The sequence below is a fragment of the Oncorhynchus tshawytscha genome, linkage group LG05 (assembly GCF_018296145.1).
Source record: "Oncorhynchus tshawytscha isolate Ot180627B linkage group LG05, Otsh_v2.0, whole genome shotgun sequence".
In the NCBI taxonomy this organism is placed as follows: Eukaryota; Metazoa; Chordata; class Actinopteri; order Salmoniformes; family Salmonidae; genus Oncorhynchus; species Oncorhynchus tshawytscha.
Genome location: NC_056433.1, coordinates 35,433,330 through 35,447,444, shown reverse-complemented (window position 1 = coordinate 35,447,444; position 14,115 = coordinate 35,433,330). Strand labels below are relative to the sequence as shown.

Sequence of the window (14,115 nt, the reverse complement as noted above, 5' to 3'; positions counted from 1 at the left end):
GTAAAGGCAGGTCCTCACCAGACATCACCGGCAACAACTGTTACCTATGGGCACAAACCCACCGTTTCTGGACCAGTCAGGCAAAAAGTGCTCTTCTCTGACAAGTCTCGGTTTTGTCTCACCAGGGGTGATGGTCGGATTCGCGTTTATCGTTGAAGGAATGATCGTTACGCCGAGGCATGTACTCTGGAGCGGGTTTGATTTGGAGATGGAGGGTCCGTCATGGTCTGGGGCGGTGTCACATCATCGGACTGAGCTTGTTCTCATTGTAGGCAATCTCAAAGCTATGCGTTACAGGGAAGACATCCTCCCCCCTCATGTGGTACCCTACCTGCAGGCTCATCCTGACATGACCCTCCAGCATGACAATGCCACCAGACATACTGTTCATTCTGTGTGTGATTTCCTGCAAGACAGGAATGTCAGTGTTCTGCCATGGCCAGCGAAGAGCCCGGATCTATTGCAGCTGGTGGCCACACCGGATTCTGTTACTTTTGATTTTGACTCCCCCCTTTGTTCAGGGACACATTATTCTATTTCTGTTAGTCACATGTCTGTGGAACTTGTTCAGTTTATGTCTCAGTTGTTGAATCTTGTTATGTAAATACAAATATTTACACATGTTAAGTTTGCTGAAAACAAATGCAGTTGACAGTAAGAGGACATTTCTCTTTTTGCTGAGTTTAGAAATGAGGAATTGCAATACTAGAAGGGTTTCTAAGAACCGTGTCCCTTATCGTGGTCCCAAGGTCATCCATATTGATCAACCATGGTTTGCCAGTGCTGTGATAAGATATTGTTTAAAATATGAATTTGAAGAATTTATCTGCACTGTTAGAAACTGCTAGCCAGACAGTTTTAGAGGAATGATTCCATGCATTTTTTCAAATGAACTGCCAACATTCCATTTGAACAATGCTGTCAATCCACAACCATACACTGGCTCAAATCAGTTAATGATAGGACTTAGACGAGTTGTAAATGCAACAAGTCCTGATATTGTATCATATAATAGGACTCACAGCTTTCCAGTAATTGATGGTCTGTTCGCTATATTTTAGAGGCTACTTATGCAGAACATTTGTTTAAGACCCGTATAAACTCTGTAATTATGACTATCTTAGGTTGACTAATATTCCATTACACCATTTCTGATACATCACATGCCTTTTACTTTTCTTCATAATTAAAAGCAGGAAAAGCATCACCTATGCCTCTACTGCCATTCATTCCTAACTAGACCCGTTTGGAATTTCTCCCTGACCAAGATGGCTGCCATTCACGCTGCAATACGCAAATTTGAGGTGTTTGTGACATGACTCCTCTAGTAATTTAATAGGATCTCCATGGTTTTCTTCTTGGCGACGTCACACATTGACACATGCGCACCGCCGACGCTCCCTCAGTCCTTTTTTAACATAGTGCTGAACGACTAGCATCAAACGAGGTAAGGCCTGTGCAAAATGAGAGGAAATGTTGCATTTTATACACTTTAGAGACAACATATCAGGTCGGAATATTTGTCGTAAGTACTTTACCATCCACCACGAACAATAGTTTTTTTGGATTGCGTTATATTTGGCAATTTTCATAATTTTTCCGATACCGCATGCCTCGTGGCTAGCTTACGCTAAGTAACGTTAATTACGGGACTCGCTAAGCAAACAAGTATGGATGCCTAGCTAGCGAGCTATAATTTTGTACTATAATACAAATATGGTCGTATAATCAAACTTATTTTCAAATATTTGTCATGTTGCTGATTTGCAAACTTATTGCCGGGCTAACTACAACTTAAGCTAACGTTAGTCAGGGAACTTTATCATTCCTCAACCTTACTGCATTGCTAGCTATTTAACTAACTAGCATTGCTCTCGTTCATGCAAAGTTGTAGTTATTGGCTCCTAAATGGCTATCTATTGATTTGTAGATATCTACAAATAGTTTGACATATTGCCTGCTTAAGTTGTCTCTTCAATCCTAGCTCAGTCATGATTGCTTTTTAGAGGGGATTCAAGTCACATGTGGACTAATGATGACACCCCACTTCCTGCCTGCTGTTTTCATACTGGAAGCTAACTGGCCATCTCTTCCTATCCACAGCATCAAGATGCAGCTCTTCTTGCGTGCCCAGAACACTCACACCCTTGAGGTGACAGGACAGGAGACTGTCAGAGATCTCAAGGTGAGGCCAAGCAAGGGTACATCAATGCAAATGTTAATTGTGGTGTAATGGTAACTGGTGTACTGTTTGGAGTCTACAATACCACAGCCACTAATTGTATTCTGCATGATCTTGTCTGGATTGTTACATGTATGTAAATTGTCTGGATCAAACCATTGTGTGTGGTTTCAGGTCCATGTCCAGAGTCTGGAGGGTCTCCTAGTGGAGGACCAGGTGTTGTTGCTGGCCGGCTCCCCCCTGGAGGATGCTTCCTCTCTGGTGGAATGTGGCATCTCTGAGCACTGCACCCTGGAGGTGGCCGGCAGACTGCTGGGAGGTCAGTTCTGTCAGTTCTCAAAATGATGGCGCATTAAATATGGCCTGATTTGAATACTTTGAAAATGCTTCCTTCCCACCTTGAAAGTAATCACACAAGAGGATTGGATTGTTGAAAGAAATAGGGTGGACACCTTGCTTTGACCTATTAATAGGATTTCTGGTACATTTGTTTTTATTGTCAATTGCACAAACAGTCCAACCGAAACTTGACTTCTGCTTGTAACAGAACCTGTCTGAATCTGGGAAGTTCGGGGGGGCTACCACATTGGGGAGCTGTTGTGGGGGTTTAAGTGTCTTGCTCAAGGGCAGAACAATAGATTATTCACCTTGTTGACTCAGATTTGAATAGGCAACCTTTTGGTTACTAGTGCAATGCTCTAACTGCTAGACCACCTGCTGCACATACAGTTCCAGATCAGTAGTTTACTTAAAGATACTATGAATTTCTATTGTCATTAGTTCCATTGCTGTATGTTCACTCGGAATAATCACTCTTTGGTTTCTCTCTCCACCAGGAAAGGTCCATGGCTCCCTGGCCCGTGCCGGTAAAGTGAGGGGACAGACACCCAAGGTCAGCAGACACTTTCTGCATTTAAAATATATATATTTAGATTGTTAGATGGCTATGATTTTGTAGTTGAGCTTGTGGCAGTTGTAACATTGTCTGATTGTTTGAAAGTCATCATAGCTCCTGGATTAATGTCTGTTAAATGTAATGTATTTCTGCAGAGTAGTGACCATAGTAGCACTCTCTCTTTATCACTTCAGGTTGACAAACAGGAGAAGAAGAAAAAGAAGACTGGTCGTGCCAAGCGCCGCATCCAGTACAACAGGCGCTTCGTCAATGTTGTGCCCACCTTCGGCAAGAAGAAGGGCCCCAACGCCAACTCCTAAAAACACTGTCCACCAGGAGAATGCTTGTGATCACACCCTTTCATTTTAACCCACTGAAAGGTTTTCCTCCTGTACAGAATAAAAATTTGGCTTAGTCTAAAAGAACAACTTGTGTCCTTTCTTGGGTGATTATGCATTTTGAGACAGGGTTGCTTGATAATATAAATGGCTGGTAATAGAAAGGATTGTCCGGACAAGTGATTGAGCCTGGCTGCAGTACTGCTGGTTTGCTGTTGTATCTGATAATTGCACTCACCGTGTCCCAAATCTAAATCTGTCCCTGATTAGAGGGAAAACATTTAAATAAGCAGTTGAACTGGCTTGGTCAATGTGAATTTTCCTGTTCTAGTTTCTAATGGTTTATTTGGAAATGTAATGTTTTATTAGTTTGTAAAAGCTACATATGGTGTATAACCAAACTCAACTGGACCTTGAAGCCAGTTTAACAGGATTTAAAAAAAAGTTTATTCCCCTCTAATCGGGACTGATTTAGACTTGAGACAACAGGCCAATTCAGGTAGAACGGAACCAGCGGAATCTGGACCTCCATAGGGTAAGAGTTGAAACTGGCTTCAAGGTCCAGAGTTGAGTTTGAGCATACACCGGTCCAACGGAATGCTTACAGGTTCTATATCGACACTGTTCATATATTTGATTTCTTATTGTTGCGAAGTAAATGGATCAGAAGTATAATACAGGTAGGAACACTATGTACATGTATCAGAGAAAGGAGGAAAGTGTAGCATTACTGATGGCTTGGAGAATGACCGGAGCCTGTTGGTATCAGAGCATGAGGTCTGATACCATCTGCCTAACACTAAGGGCTGAACAGCTCCTTGATGCTGCGGGACTTCCTCAAGCACCGTTTCAAGTGGGTGGGAACCTGGGCCGTCTTCACCACCCGCTGGAGGGCCTTGCGTTTGTGGATGGAGCAATTCCCTTACCAGGCCATGATGCTCTCGATGGCGCAGTGGTATTTGGAGAGGACACTGGTTGGCATGCCAAATTTCTTCAGCTGCCTTAGGAAGTAGAGGCGCTGTTGGTCCATGTCAAGTCCTCTGATGTGGACACTAAGGAACATCAAACTGGAAATACCAACACCATGTGATAGTCCAAGAGGAGTTATATATAGTTCTGACAGCTCAGCTATCCAAAGTGACTTGATGGTAGACTTCTCGTGTGTAGTATAAATCTTCATACTAAAAATAGTATTTCAAGTATACATTTCCAAAAAGAACTGGGCCATGTTCAGCAGGAGTCAAAGCACAACATTTGTCAATAGAACCAGTGCTGTTTAAAAAAATATATATTGTGGCCCAGATGGCAATTGTGTGCTACTACTACATGAAACTGCCCACCTTCAGGTTAGAAATGACAGGTATGACATACCATTGGTGCTTTCAAGTTAAGTTGTCACATGCACAAGTGAAATGCCTTTTTTGCAAGCTCTAAACCCAACAATGCATTAATCAATAATGTAACACTCAAAGTAATTTAAATTAGAAATAAGAGGAACAAGAAAGCAAGTATACTATATACAGGGTCATTCAGTTCAGTGTTCAGTGAAAAGAAATGCAAGAAATGCGTCTCACTGTACTTGTGCATGTGACATTGAAACTTGATCATACGTCTGATTTCAAGTGCAGGAACTTACTTCCAAACCATTCACTGATGCCCAGTTTTCTTGACCATTCAAACACGTACTGAAGGTGCACAATAAAACAAGATTTCAGATGCATATGTCAATTTAGTCTCCAAAATTGGTTTAATCTTTACAAGAACATTATACATGCAATAAAAACAAACAAAAACCAGGAATAAAACAGAATATCCTGAGAGGCTTTCCTCTGCGGTGTGTAACTTGTCAGAAAGGATGCCCCGCCTGTACAGTGTTGCCCGGTCGTCACTATCTGGCCATGCTGGAAAGGGCAGAAGTAAAGCACCTACCTAACTCAGCACAAATAACCCTAACCTGGTCCCACGTCTGTTCCTGCTTCAGACAATATGCCAAACATGCCAAGACAATGATAAAGGACTTGGCTTAAGCAGAAAAAGACTTGAAACAACCAGACTAAAACCTTTAAACGTAAATTAAGACCATATATTACAGGTTCTTCAAAGTTCTGACAATGAAAGCCACTTCTGTCCTTTTGCGCATGGCCATCTGGTGACTACCGCGTTTTCCCCGTCCACGGAGAGAAGTGCGCCATGGAGTTGGTTTCTGCCGTTAATCGACAGCCACCAGCTCGACCTCGAAGATCAGCTTAGCGTTGGGTGGGATTCTGGTGGTGGGAGAGTTAAGGGAAGCAGACAGGAAACAGTTGCATATCGATTCGAAGAGGGAGACGTTCATTTTATAGTTCCACTTTAAAAGACTCGGTGGTTAGAAATCCAGCTCAAATTCAATTAGTATCGACAAAGCTACGATAGAGCCATCGTACAGGAGAAGACTCCTCTCGGAGAATTGGCAATCGTCATGACCATCACTGGTGGTGTAAAACATAGCAGAAAGTGAAGCCTCAACTTTAATCTCCTAGTTAAATATTAGCCCATAGTTCCCATGATGTTCCAATGTAAAGGATACTTTGAGTCAGGAAGTCCCTTCTTCCCGTAAGCCCATTCTGGTTCAATCTCCAGTTTGGCCGTCTCACCTTTGCTCATCGTTAGGATGCCTTCATCCCACTGCGGGAGAAAAAAATTCCTCATAAGACTTAGTGATAACTGTTGCAATCTATTTTTCACAAGGGAAATGGTTGCAATAAGGCACATACATACATATATATATATTAGATTTAACCTTTAACTAGGCAAGTCAGTTAATTGTGCGCCGCCCTATGGGACTCCCAATCACGGTCGGATGTGATACAGCCTGGATTTGAAACCACTGAGATGCAGTGCCTTAGACCGCTGCGTCACTCAGAAGCCCGGAATATAACATCAACCTCCCCTCTCTTACCCCTCTGATGACCCGGCCCAGGCCAACTTTGAAGCTCAGTGGCTTGCTCTGTTTCTTCTTTCTGGCAGCTGGAGAGGGGAGGGCAGAGGAAACAGTAAAATCACTATTGTGGCATCAATGAGAGAAAGGCAATTGAGGAGAAGGGAGTGCGTGTGACAGAGTGACAATGTGTGTGTTTGAGACAGAGATAGTCTGCATGTGTGTGTAAGAGAGAACACTTACTTGCAGGGATGTTGGTGTCGAACACCGTGCCGTCCTCCAGGGAGCCCGTGTACCAACAGCTCACATTGTCTCCCTTCTTAGGGAAGTTAGTCTTGTCTCCTTTCTTCAGCACAGACTTGAAGAACTTAGGAGGACCCTGGGAATTGAAATGCATAACACAAGTGACCATTTTAACAATACAATTATTCCGACCGCCAGTGGAGATTGGATGTGGATGTAGTGGAGATGCAGTAACTTCCGAGATTTGTTCCAACTTGAAATACAAAATGTAGCACTTTTACCCCGCTGCTTATTTCAGCGGGAAAAGCTTTTCAAACATTGGGTCGTTTACCTCGTCCGCGACTTCCACCACTTCTTTGGGCTTGTCGTCAATCTTCACATTTTTCACATGCTCCGTCACATCTTCAATGGGTTCCGACCCTAAAAACCTCTGGTAGTTGCACAAACAAACAAAAAACAATGTTGTCATTCATAATGGACATCTTATGTCATGCCATATGCTTGTAAAATATGCATCACTCCAGCCATGTTGTCCACCTACCTTGCTCTCGAACAAGTCGTTGTAGGCAATAATCAGTTGCTCTTTCTTTGCCGTTTTTGCAACATTCTTGATATTTCCCATCAGCTTGTGCTCGGCAAGAAACTGGAAAACAAAAGTAATGACGTCAAAGAGGGTAGTTGTGGCATGAAAGCAACACTCAACTCTTTGGTGCAAATTGACGCTCTGGCATTATTCTTTCCCAAAATTGGCGACCAAAAAACAAGCCTGACTCATGGGACACAGTGACGTCGATTTAGGTGTTAGCGAGCCCATTCATAGACTAACTACCTTTTGTGTCTATTAATGAAGGTATCTTCTGGACAGGGAAGTTAAGAGCCCCGACTGCACTTAAACACGCACAACTTGTAGTACGTTTTTGGAAACATAAGGAAAATATTTTTCATCAGTGCAACATTTTTAAATTTTCTTCAAAACAAAAAAGTTCAACATGAAATTACTAAAAACTTTTAAGGTTTGGGTTCCCACAGATATATTACAGCACGTTTATGCAAAACAGACGGAAGACAGAGGACTAACGCTTTGAACACACCGACAGACAGCGTCCTTGCACTAAGTAGTACGCGCTACAGAGGGGTCGACTATACCAGGCGGTGTAAGAGGAAGGCCAGAGGACTAACGCTTTGAACACACCGACAGCGTCCTTGCACTAAGTAGTATGCGCTACAGAGGGGTCGAACTACCTGCCATCCAGGAACTCTATACCAGGCGGTGTAAGAGGAAGGCCCTAAAAATGGTCAAAGACACAAGTCATAAACTGTTTGCTATGCTACCGTACGGCAAACGGTACCGGAGGGCTAAGTCTGGGACCAAAAGGCTCATGAACAGCTTCTACCCCCAAGCAAACAGCTACCCTTACTATCAGCATTGACCCTTTTTGCAGTAACTCTTGACTCTACCACACTCACACCGACATATACACTGCTGCTGTTTACATACTCATCTCATATGTATATACTGTACTCGATACCATCTACTGTATCTTGCCTATGCTGCTCTGTACCATCACTCATTCATATATCCTTATGCACATATTCTTTATCCCCTTACACTGTGTATAAGACAGTAGTTTTGGAATTGTTAGTTAGATTACTTGTTGGTTATTACTGCATTGTCGGAACTAGAAGCACAAGCATTTCGCTACACTCGCATTAACATCTGCTAACCATGTGTATGTGACAAATAAAATTTGATTTGATTTGCTATTGTCTATTATCTATCCTGTTTCCTAGTCACTTTACCCCTACCTATATGTACATATCTACAGAGCATTCAGAAAGTATTCAGACTTTTTCCACATTTTGCTACATTATGTTACAGCCTTATTCTAAAATGTATTCATTTGTATTTTTCTCTCTCTCCAATCTACACACAATACCCCAAAATGACAAAGCAGAAACAGGTCTCTATACATTTTTGCAAAGATAAATAAACTCAGCAAAAAAAGAAACGCCCTCTCACCGCCAACTGCGTTTATTTTATAGCAAACTTATTAAGTTGTGTAAATATTTGTATGAACATAAGATTCAACAACTGAGACATAAACTGAACAAGATCCACAGACAAGTGACAAACAGAAATGTAATAATGTGTCCCTGAACAAAGGGGGGTCAAAATCAAGAGTAACAGTCAGTATCTGGTGGGGCCATCAGCTGCATTAAGTACTGCAGTCTCCTCATGGACTGCACCATATTTGCCCGTTCTTGCTGTGGGATGTTACCCCACTCTTCCACCAGGGCACCTGCATGTTCCCGGACATTTCTGGGAACCCTCCGATCCAACAAGTCCCAGACGTGCTCAATGGGATTGAGATCTGGGCTCTTCGCTGGCCATGGCAGAACACTGACATTCCTGTCTTGCAGGAAATCACACACAGAACGAGAAGTATGGCTGGTGGCATTGTCATGCTGGAGGGTCATGTCAGGATGAGGAAGGGTACCACATGAGGGAGGAGGATGTCTTCCCTGTAACGCACAGCATTGAGATTGCCTGCAATGACATCAAGCTCAGTTCGATGATGTTGTGACACACCGCCCCAGACCATGACGGACCCTCCACCTCCAAATCGATCGCTCCAGAGTACAGGCCTCGGTGTAACGCTCATTCTTTTGACGATAAACTCATAAATCACCCCTGGTGAGACAAAACCACGACTCGTCAGTGAAGAGGACTTTCTGCCAGTCCTGTCTGGTCCAGCGACGGTGGGTTTGTGCCCATTGGCGACATTGTTGCCGGTGATGTCTGGTGAGGACCTGCCTTACAACAGGCATACAAGCCCTCAGTCCAGCCTCTCTCAGCCTATTGCGGACAGTCTGAGCACTGATGGAGGGTTTGTGCGTTCCTGGTGTAACTCGAGCAGTTGTTGTTGCCACCCTTTACCTGTCCCGCAGGTGTGATGTTCGGATGTACCGATCCTGTGCAGGTGTTGTTACATGTGGTCTGCCACTGTGGTGCTGTCTTAAGCATCTCACAGTACAGATATTGGAAGTTATTGCCCTGGCCACATCAGGGACCCTGGGCATCTTTCTATTGGTGTTTTTCAGAATCAGTAGAAAGGCCTCATTCGTGTCCTAAGTTTCCATAACTGTGACCTTAATTGCCTACCGTCTGTAAAATGTTAGTGTCTTAACGACCGTTCCACTGGTGCATGTTCATACATTGTTTATGGTTCATTGAACAAGCATGGGTTAGGGTTTAAACCCTTTACAATGAAGATCTGTGAAGTTATTTGGATTTTTACAAATTATCTTTTAAAGACAGGGTCCTGAAAAAGGGATGTTTTTGTTGTTGCTGAGTTAATAATAAAAAACGTAAATATCACATTTACATAAGCATGCAGACCCTTTACTCAGTACGTTTGGCAGCAGTTACAGCCTCGAGTCTTCTTGGGTATGACACTGTAAGCTTGGCACACCTGTATTTGGAGAGTTTCTCCCATTCTTCTCTGCAGATCCTCTCAAGCTGTCAGGTTGGATGGGGAGCGTTGCTACACAGCTATTTTCAGATCTATCCAGAGATGCTCAATCGGGTTCAAGTCCACACTCTGGCTGGGCCACTCAAGGACATTGAGACACTTTCCGAAGCCACTCCTGCGTTGTCTTGGCTGTGTGCCTAGGTTCGTTGTCCTGTTGGAAGGTGAACCTTCACCCAAGTCTGAAATCCTGAGCGCTCTGGAGGTTTTCATCAAGGATCTCTCTGTACTTTGCTCTGTTCATCTTTCCCTCCATTCTGACTAGTCTCCCAGGAAGTGTATTGGTGGTTCAATTTAAGAATGATAGAGGTCACGGTGTTCTTGGGGACCTTCAATGCTGCATACATTTTTTGGTAAGGTTCCCCAGATCTGTGCCTCAACACAATCCTGTCTCAGAGCTCTACGGACAATTCCTTCAACCTCATGGCTTGGTTTTTCGCTCTGACATGCACTGTCAACTGTGGGACCTTATATAGACAGTGCCTTTCCAAATCACGTCCAATAAATTGAATTGACCACAGGTGGACTCCAATCAAGTTGTAGAAACAGGATGCACCGGAGGTCAATTTTGAGTCTCATAGCAAAGGGTCTGAATAAATAGTTTTTTTTATTTTTTATTACAATTCTAAAAACCGGTTTTCTCTTTATTGCTATGGGGTATTGTGCATAGATTGATGAGGAAAAATATATTTAATACATTTTACAATAAGGCTGTAACTTAACAAAATGTGGAAAAAGTAAAGGAGTCTGAATACTTTCCGAATGCACTGTACCTACCTAAATATACCCTATGTATATAGCCAAGCTATCACTGGTCATTGTGTATATATTCCTTGTTTTTCCCCCAATTATTATTATAAATTATTTTAAAAATATATTCTGCATTGTTGGGGAAGGCCTATACGTAAGCATATTACTGTTTAGCCTACACATTGATTTGAGGTGTTAGCCAGACTAACCCAAAACACCATCTCTGATTCGTAGCTTGTTGTTTACGGTCTGGTGCAACAACGCATTTGCTACCGGTTGGACCAACGGCGAAGAATATATTCAAAGTTAAATAAGGAGTCGTATCAAAAAAACTTGACACAGCATGGTGATATACAGAACGAATGGGACTAAACATGCATGCCATTTTGAACTGTTACATGCTAGGCTAACAAGCTAGCATCAAGCTAAATTGGCAGTGGTGCACCAATGCGGAGGTAACTGATATCACCATGCGTGCGCACTAAAAGTGAGCAATGGCGTTTTAGTTAGTGCTGTTAAATCAATGCATGCATTGATCAAACATAAAACATACCGAGTGGGCCGCATTGTCCTGAATGAACTTAATAACGTCTTTTTTGGATAGATCATCACTTTTGAGCTGCTCATCGCTCCACTCTCTGGTCAATTCAGCCGCCATTTTACAAGGCGCACTGCTGAACTTTCACCTCGGTTGTGGGAGGACTGGAGGCGCAATCTCTTTGGGACACTTTTCACGCCACTTCGATACAAAGTGATTTTCGTAGCAGGTTAGGAGAGCATTTTCGCTAACCCTAACACCAACCATAACCTCAGTCTGCTAACCTGCATAACCTGCTGCTTAAATTTTCCTAACCTGCAACAAAACAGTATTCTTTTTGCGGTTTGGCTTGCCTTGGTGCAAAGGGAGATCATCATCATTAGTGCTCTGCTTAATAAATATATTTTACAGGACCAGAAAATAATTATTTTGACTTTGATTGCATAATTTGCCAAAGAAATCTGACATTAGATGCAGTTCTTTGTAATTTTTCATTAAAAAAAAAAGTGAAAATACAAAGTGCATATTCATGTTGAATATTGCAACTTAATAATGTGCATTTAATGAAACCACCTGTAAGAAAATTGCAAGTGATAATGTGGTCAATTATATATATGGACATGTTCTTCAAGACCGTGCATGGGGTTGCAATATATTGTAAATCAAATTCTTTCCGATGCCACCTTGTGGTAGAGATGTGTGAGAGAAACCATATCAGTCCTTTTCCCGGTTTTGCCTGTGTTCTGAACTCATTCTTCCACAACTGAAGTGTAATAACGAGTCCCACCTTAGTCTGTATAATCAGTGAATCCCTTACAAAAATATGTACAACATTTTGGTGGTACATCTTTGTATACCAGTTAATAAGTTGTATTTCGTCAAGGGGCAAAGCTATAGACAGACAACAGTTTTTTTTATTCATCTTTTGTAAAAACTAAAAATAGACAAACGTTAGTGACTACTTTTGCATCGACTCCTTCCTACTACAGTTTGTAGCTGAAATAATAGTCAAGAAACCATGAACACATTACCTGAGGTTTATAATTACCTGGTTTAGGCCTGACTGATATAACACGTGTGTCTGTCTACTGATGAAAGTATAAAATGATATGAACATAGGAGTGAGAACTATCAACAAACTGATTAAACAGCATGATCATTACACAGCTGGGTGATGAGGAGTATTTATCTCTGTAATAAAGCCCTTTGAGGGGAAAAACTCGTTCTGATTGGCTGGGCTTCCAAGTGGGTGGGCCTATGCCCCGCTAGGCCTATGCACTCCCCTGCCCACTAATGTGAAATCCATAGATTAGGGATTCATTTATTTATTTAAATTGACTGATTTCCTTATATGAACTGTAACTCAGTAAAGACTTTGAAATAATTGCATGATGCGTTTATATTTTTGTTCAGTATACATCGACTGGCAAAAAAAACAATAACGACAACCAGGGATTTAATGAATGCAATGAAATGTAAACACAGCTTTAAAGCATCAATAAAATATACGGTCAACAACAATATACTTTGTTAGCCTGTCTACCAAGATATCTTGTTTATTATAGCATATATATACACACTACAGGTGGTGAGGGTAGGCAACAACATCTCCACCCCGCTGATCCTCAACACTGGGGCCCCACAAGGGTGCGTTCTGAGCCCTCTCCTGTACTCCCTGTTCACCCACGACAGCGTGGCCACGCACGCCTCCAACTCAATCATCAAGTTTGCGGACGACACAACAATGGTAGGTTTGATTACCAACAACGACGAGACGGCCTACAGGGAGGAGGTGAGGGCCCTCGGAGTGTGGTGTCAGGAAAATAACCTCACACTCAACGTCAACAAAACTAAGGAGATGATTGTGGACTTCAGGAAACAGCAGAGGGAACACCCCCCTATCCACATCGATGGAACAGTAGTGGAGAGGGTAGCAAGTTTTAAGTTCCTCGGCATACACATCACAGACAAACTGAATTGGTCCACTCACACAGACAGCATCGTGAAGAAGGTGCAGCAGCGCCTCTTCAACCTCAGGAGGCTGAAGAAATTTGGCTTGTCACCAAAAGCACTCACAAACTTCTACAGATGCACAATCGAGAGCATCCTGTCGGGCTGTATCACCGCCTGGTACGGCAACTGCTCCGCCCACAACCGTAAGGCTCTCTAGAGGGTAGTGAGGTCTGCACAACGCATCACCGGGGGCAAACTACCTGCCCTCCAGGACACCTACACCACCCGATGTTACAGGAAGGCCATAAAGATCATCAAGGACAACAACCACCCGAGCCACTGCCTGTTCACCCCGCTATCATCCAGAAGGCGAGGTCAGTACAGGTGCATCAAAGCTGGGACCGAGAGACTGAAAAACAGCTTCTATCTCAAGGCCATCAGACTGTTAAACAGCCACCACTAACATTGAGTGGCTGCTGCCAACACACTGACACTGACACTGACTCAACTCCAGCCACTTTAATAATGGGAATTGATGGGAAATGATGTAAAATATATCACTAGCCACTTTAAACAATGCTACCTAATATAATGTTACATACCCTACATTATTCATCCCATATGCATACGTATATACTGTACTCTATATCATCTACTGCATCCTTATGTAATACATGTATCACTAGCCACTTTAACTATGCCACTTTGTTTACATACTCATCTCATATGTATATACTGTACTCGATACCATCTACTGTATCTTGCCTAT

The 14,115-nt window shown here is 42.6% G+C and overlaps 2 protein-coding genes across 2 annotated transcripts; one reads left to right on the top strand and one right to left on the bottom strand.

Annotated features, from left to right (window-relative positions):
* The first annotated feature begins 1,311 nt into the window (after positions 1 to 1,311).
* On the top strand, positions 1,312 to 3,502 carry LOC112250548 (ubiquitin-like protein FUBI). The gene is made up of 5 exons (XM_024420795.2): positions 1,312 to 1,447; positions 2,104 to 2,185; positions 2,357 to 2,501; positions 3,019 to 3,074; positions 3,272 to 3,502. Exons 2-5 carry the CDS (start codon positions 2,111 to 2,113, stop codon positions 3,395 to 3,397), a joined length of 402 nt encoding a protein of 133 aa, XP_024276563.1. The 5' UTR covers positions 1,312 to 1,447; positions 2,104 to 2,110; the 3' UTR covers positions 3,398 to 3,502.
* A 1,637-nt stretch (positions 3,503 to 5,139) lies between these two features.
* On the bottom strand, positions 5,140 to 11,566 carry LOC112250547 (peptidyl-prolyl cis-trans isomerase FKBP3). Its single transcript, XM_024420794.2, has 7 exons — positions 11,409 to 11,566; positions 7,117 to 7,218; positions 6,907 to 7,005; positions 6,576 to 6,711; positions 6,354 to 6,421; positions 5,982 to 6,079; positions 5,140 to 5,679 (listed from the first exon to the last, which is right to left on the bottom strand). Exons 1-7 carry the CDS (start codon positions 11,511 to 11,513, stop codon positions 5,625 to 5,627), a joined length of 663 nt encoding a protein of 220 aa, XP_024276562.1. The 5' UTR covers positions 11,514 to 11,566; the 3' UTR covers positions 5,140 to 5,624.
* Positions 11,567 to 14,115: the final 2,549 nt, after the last annotated feature.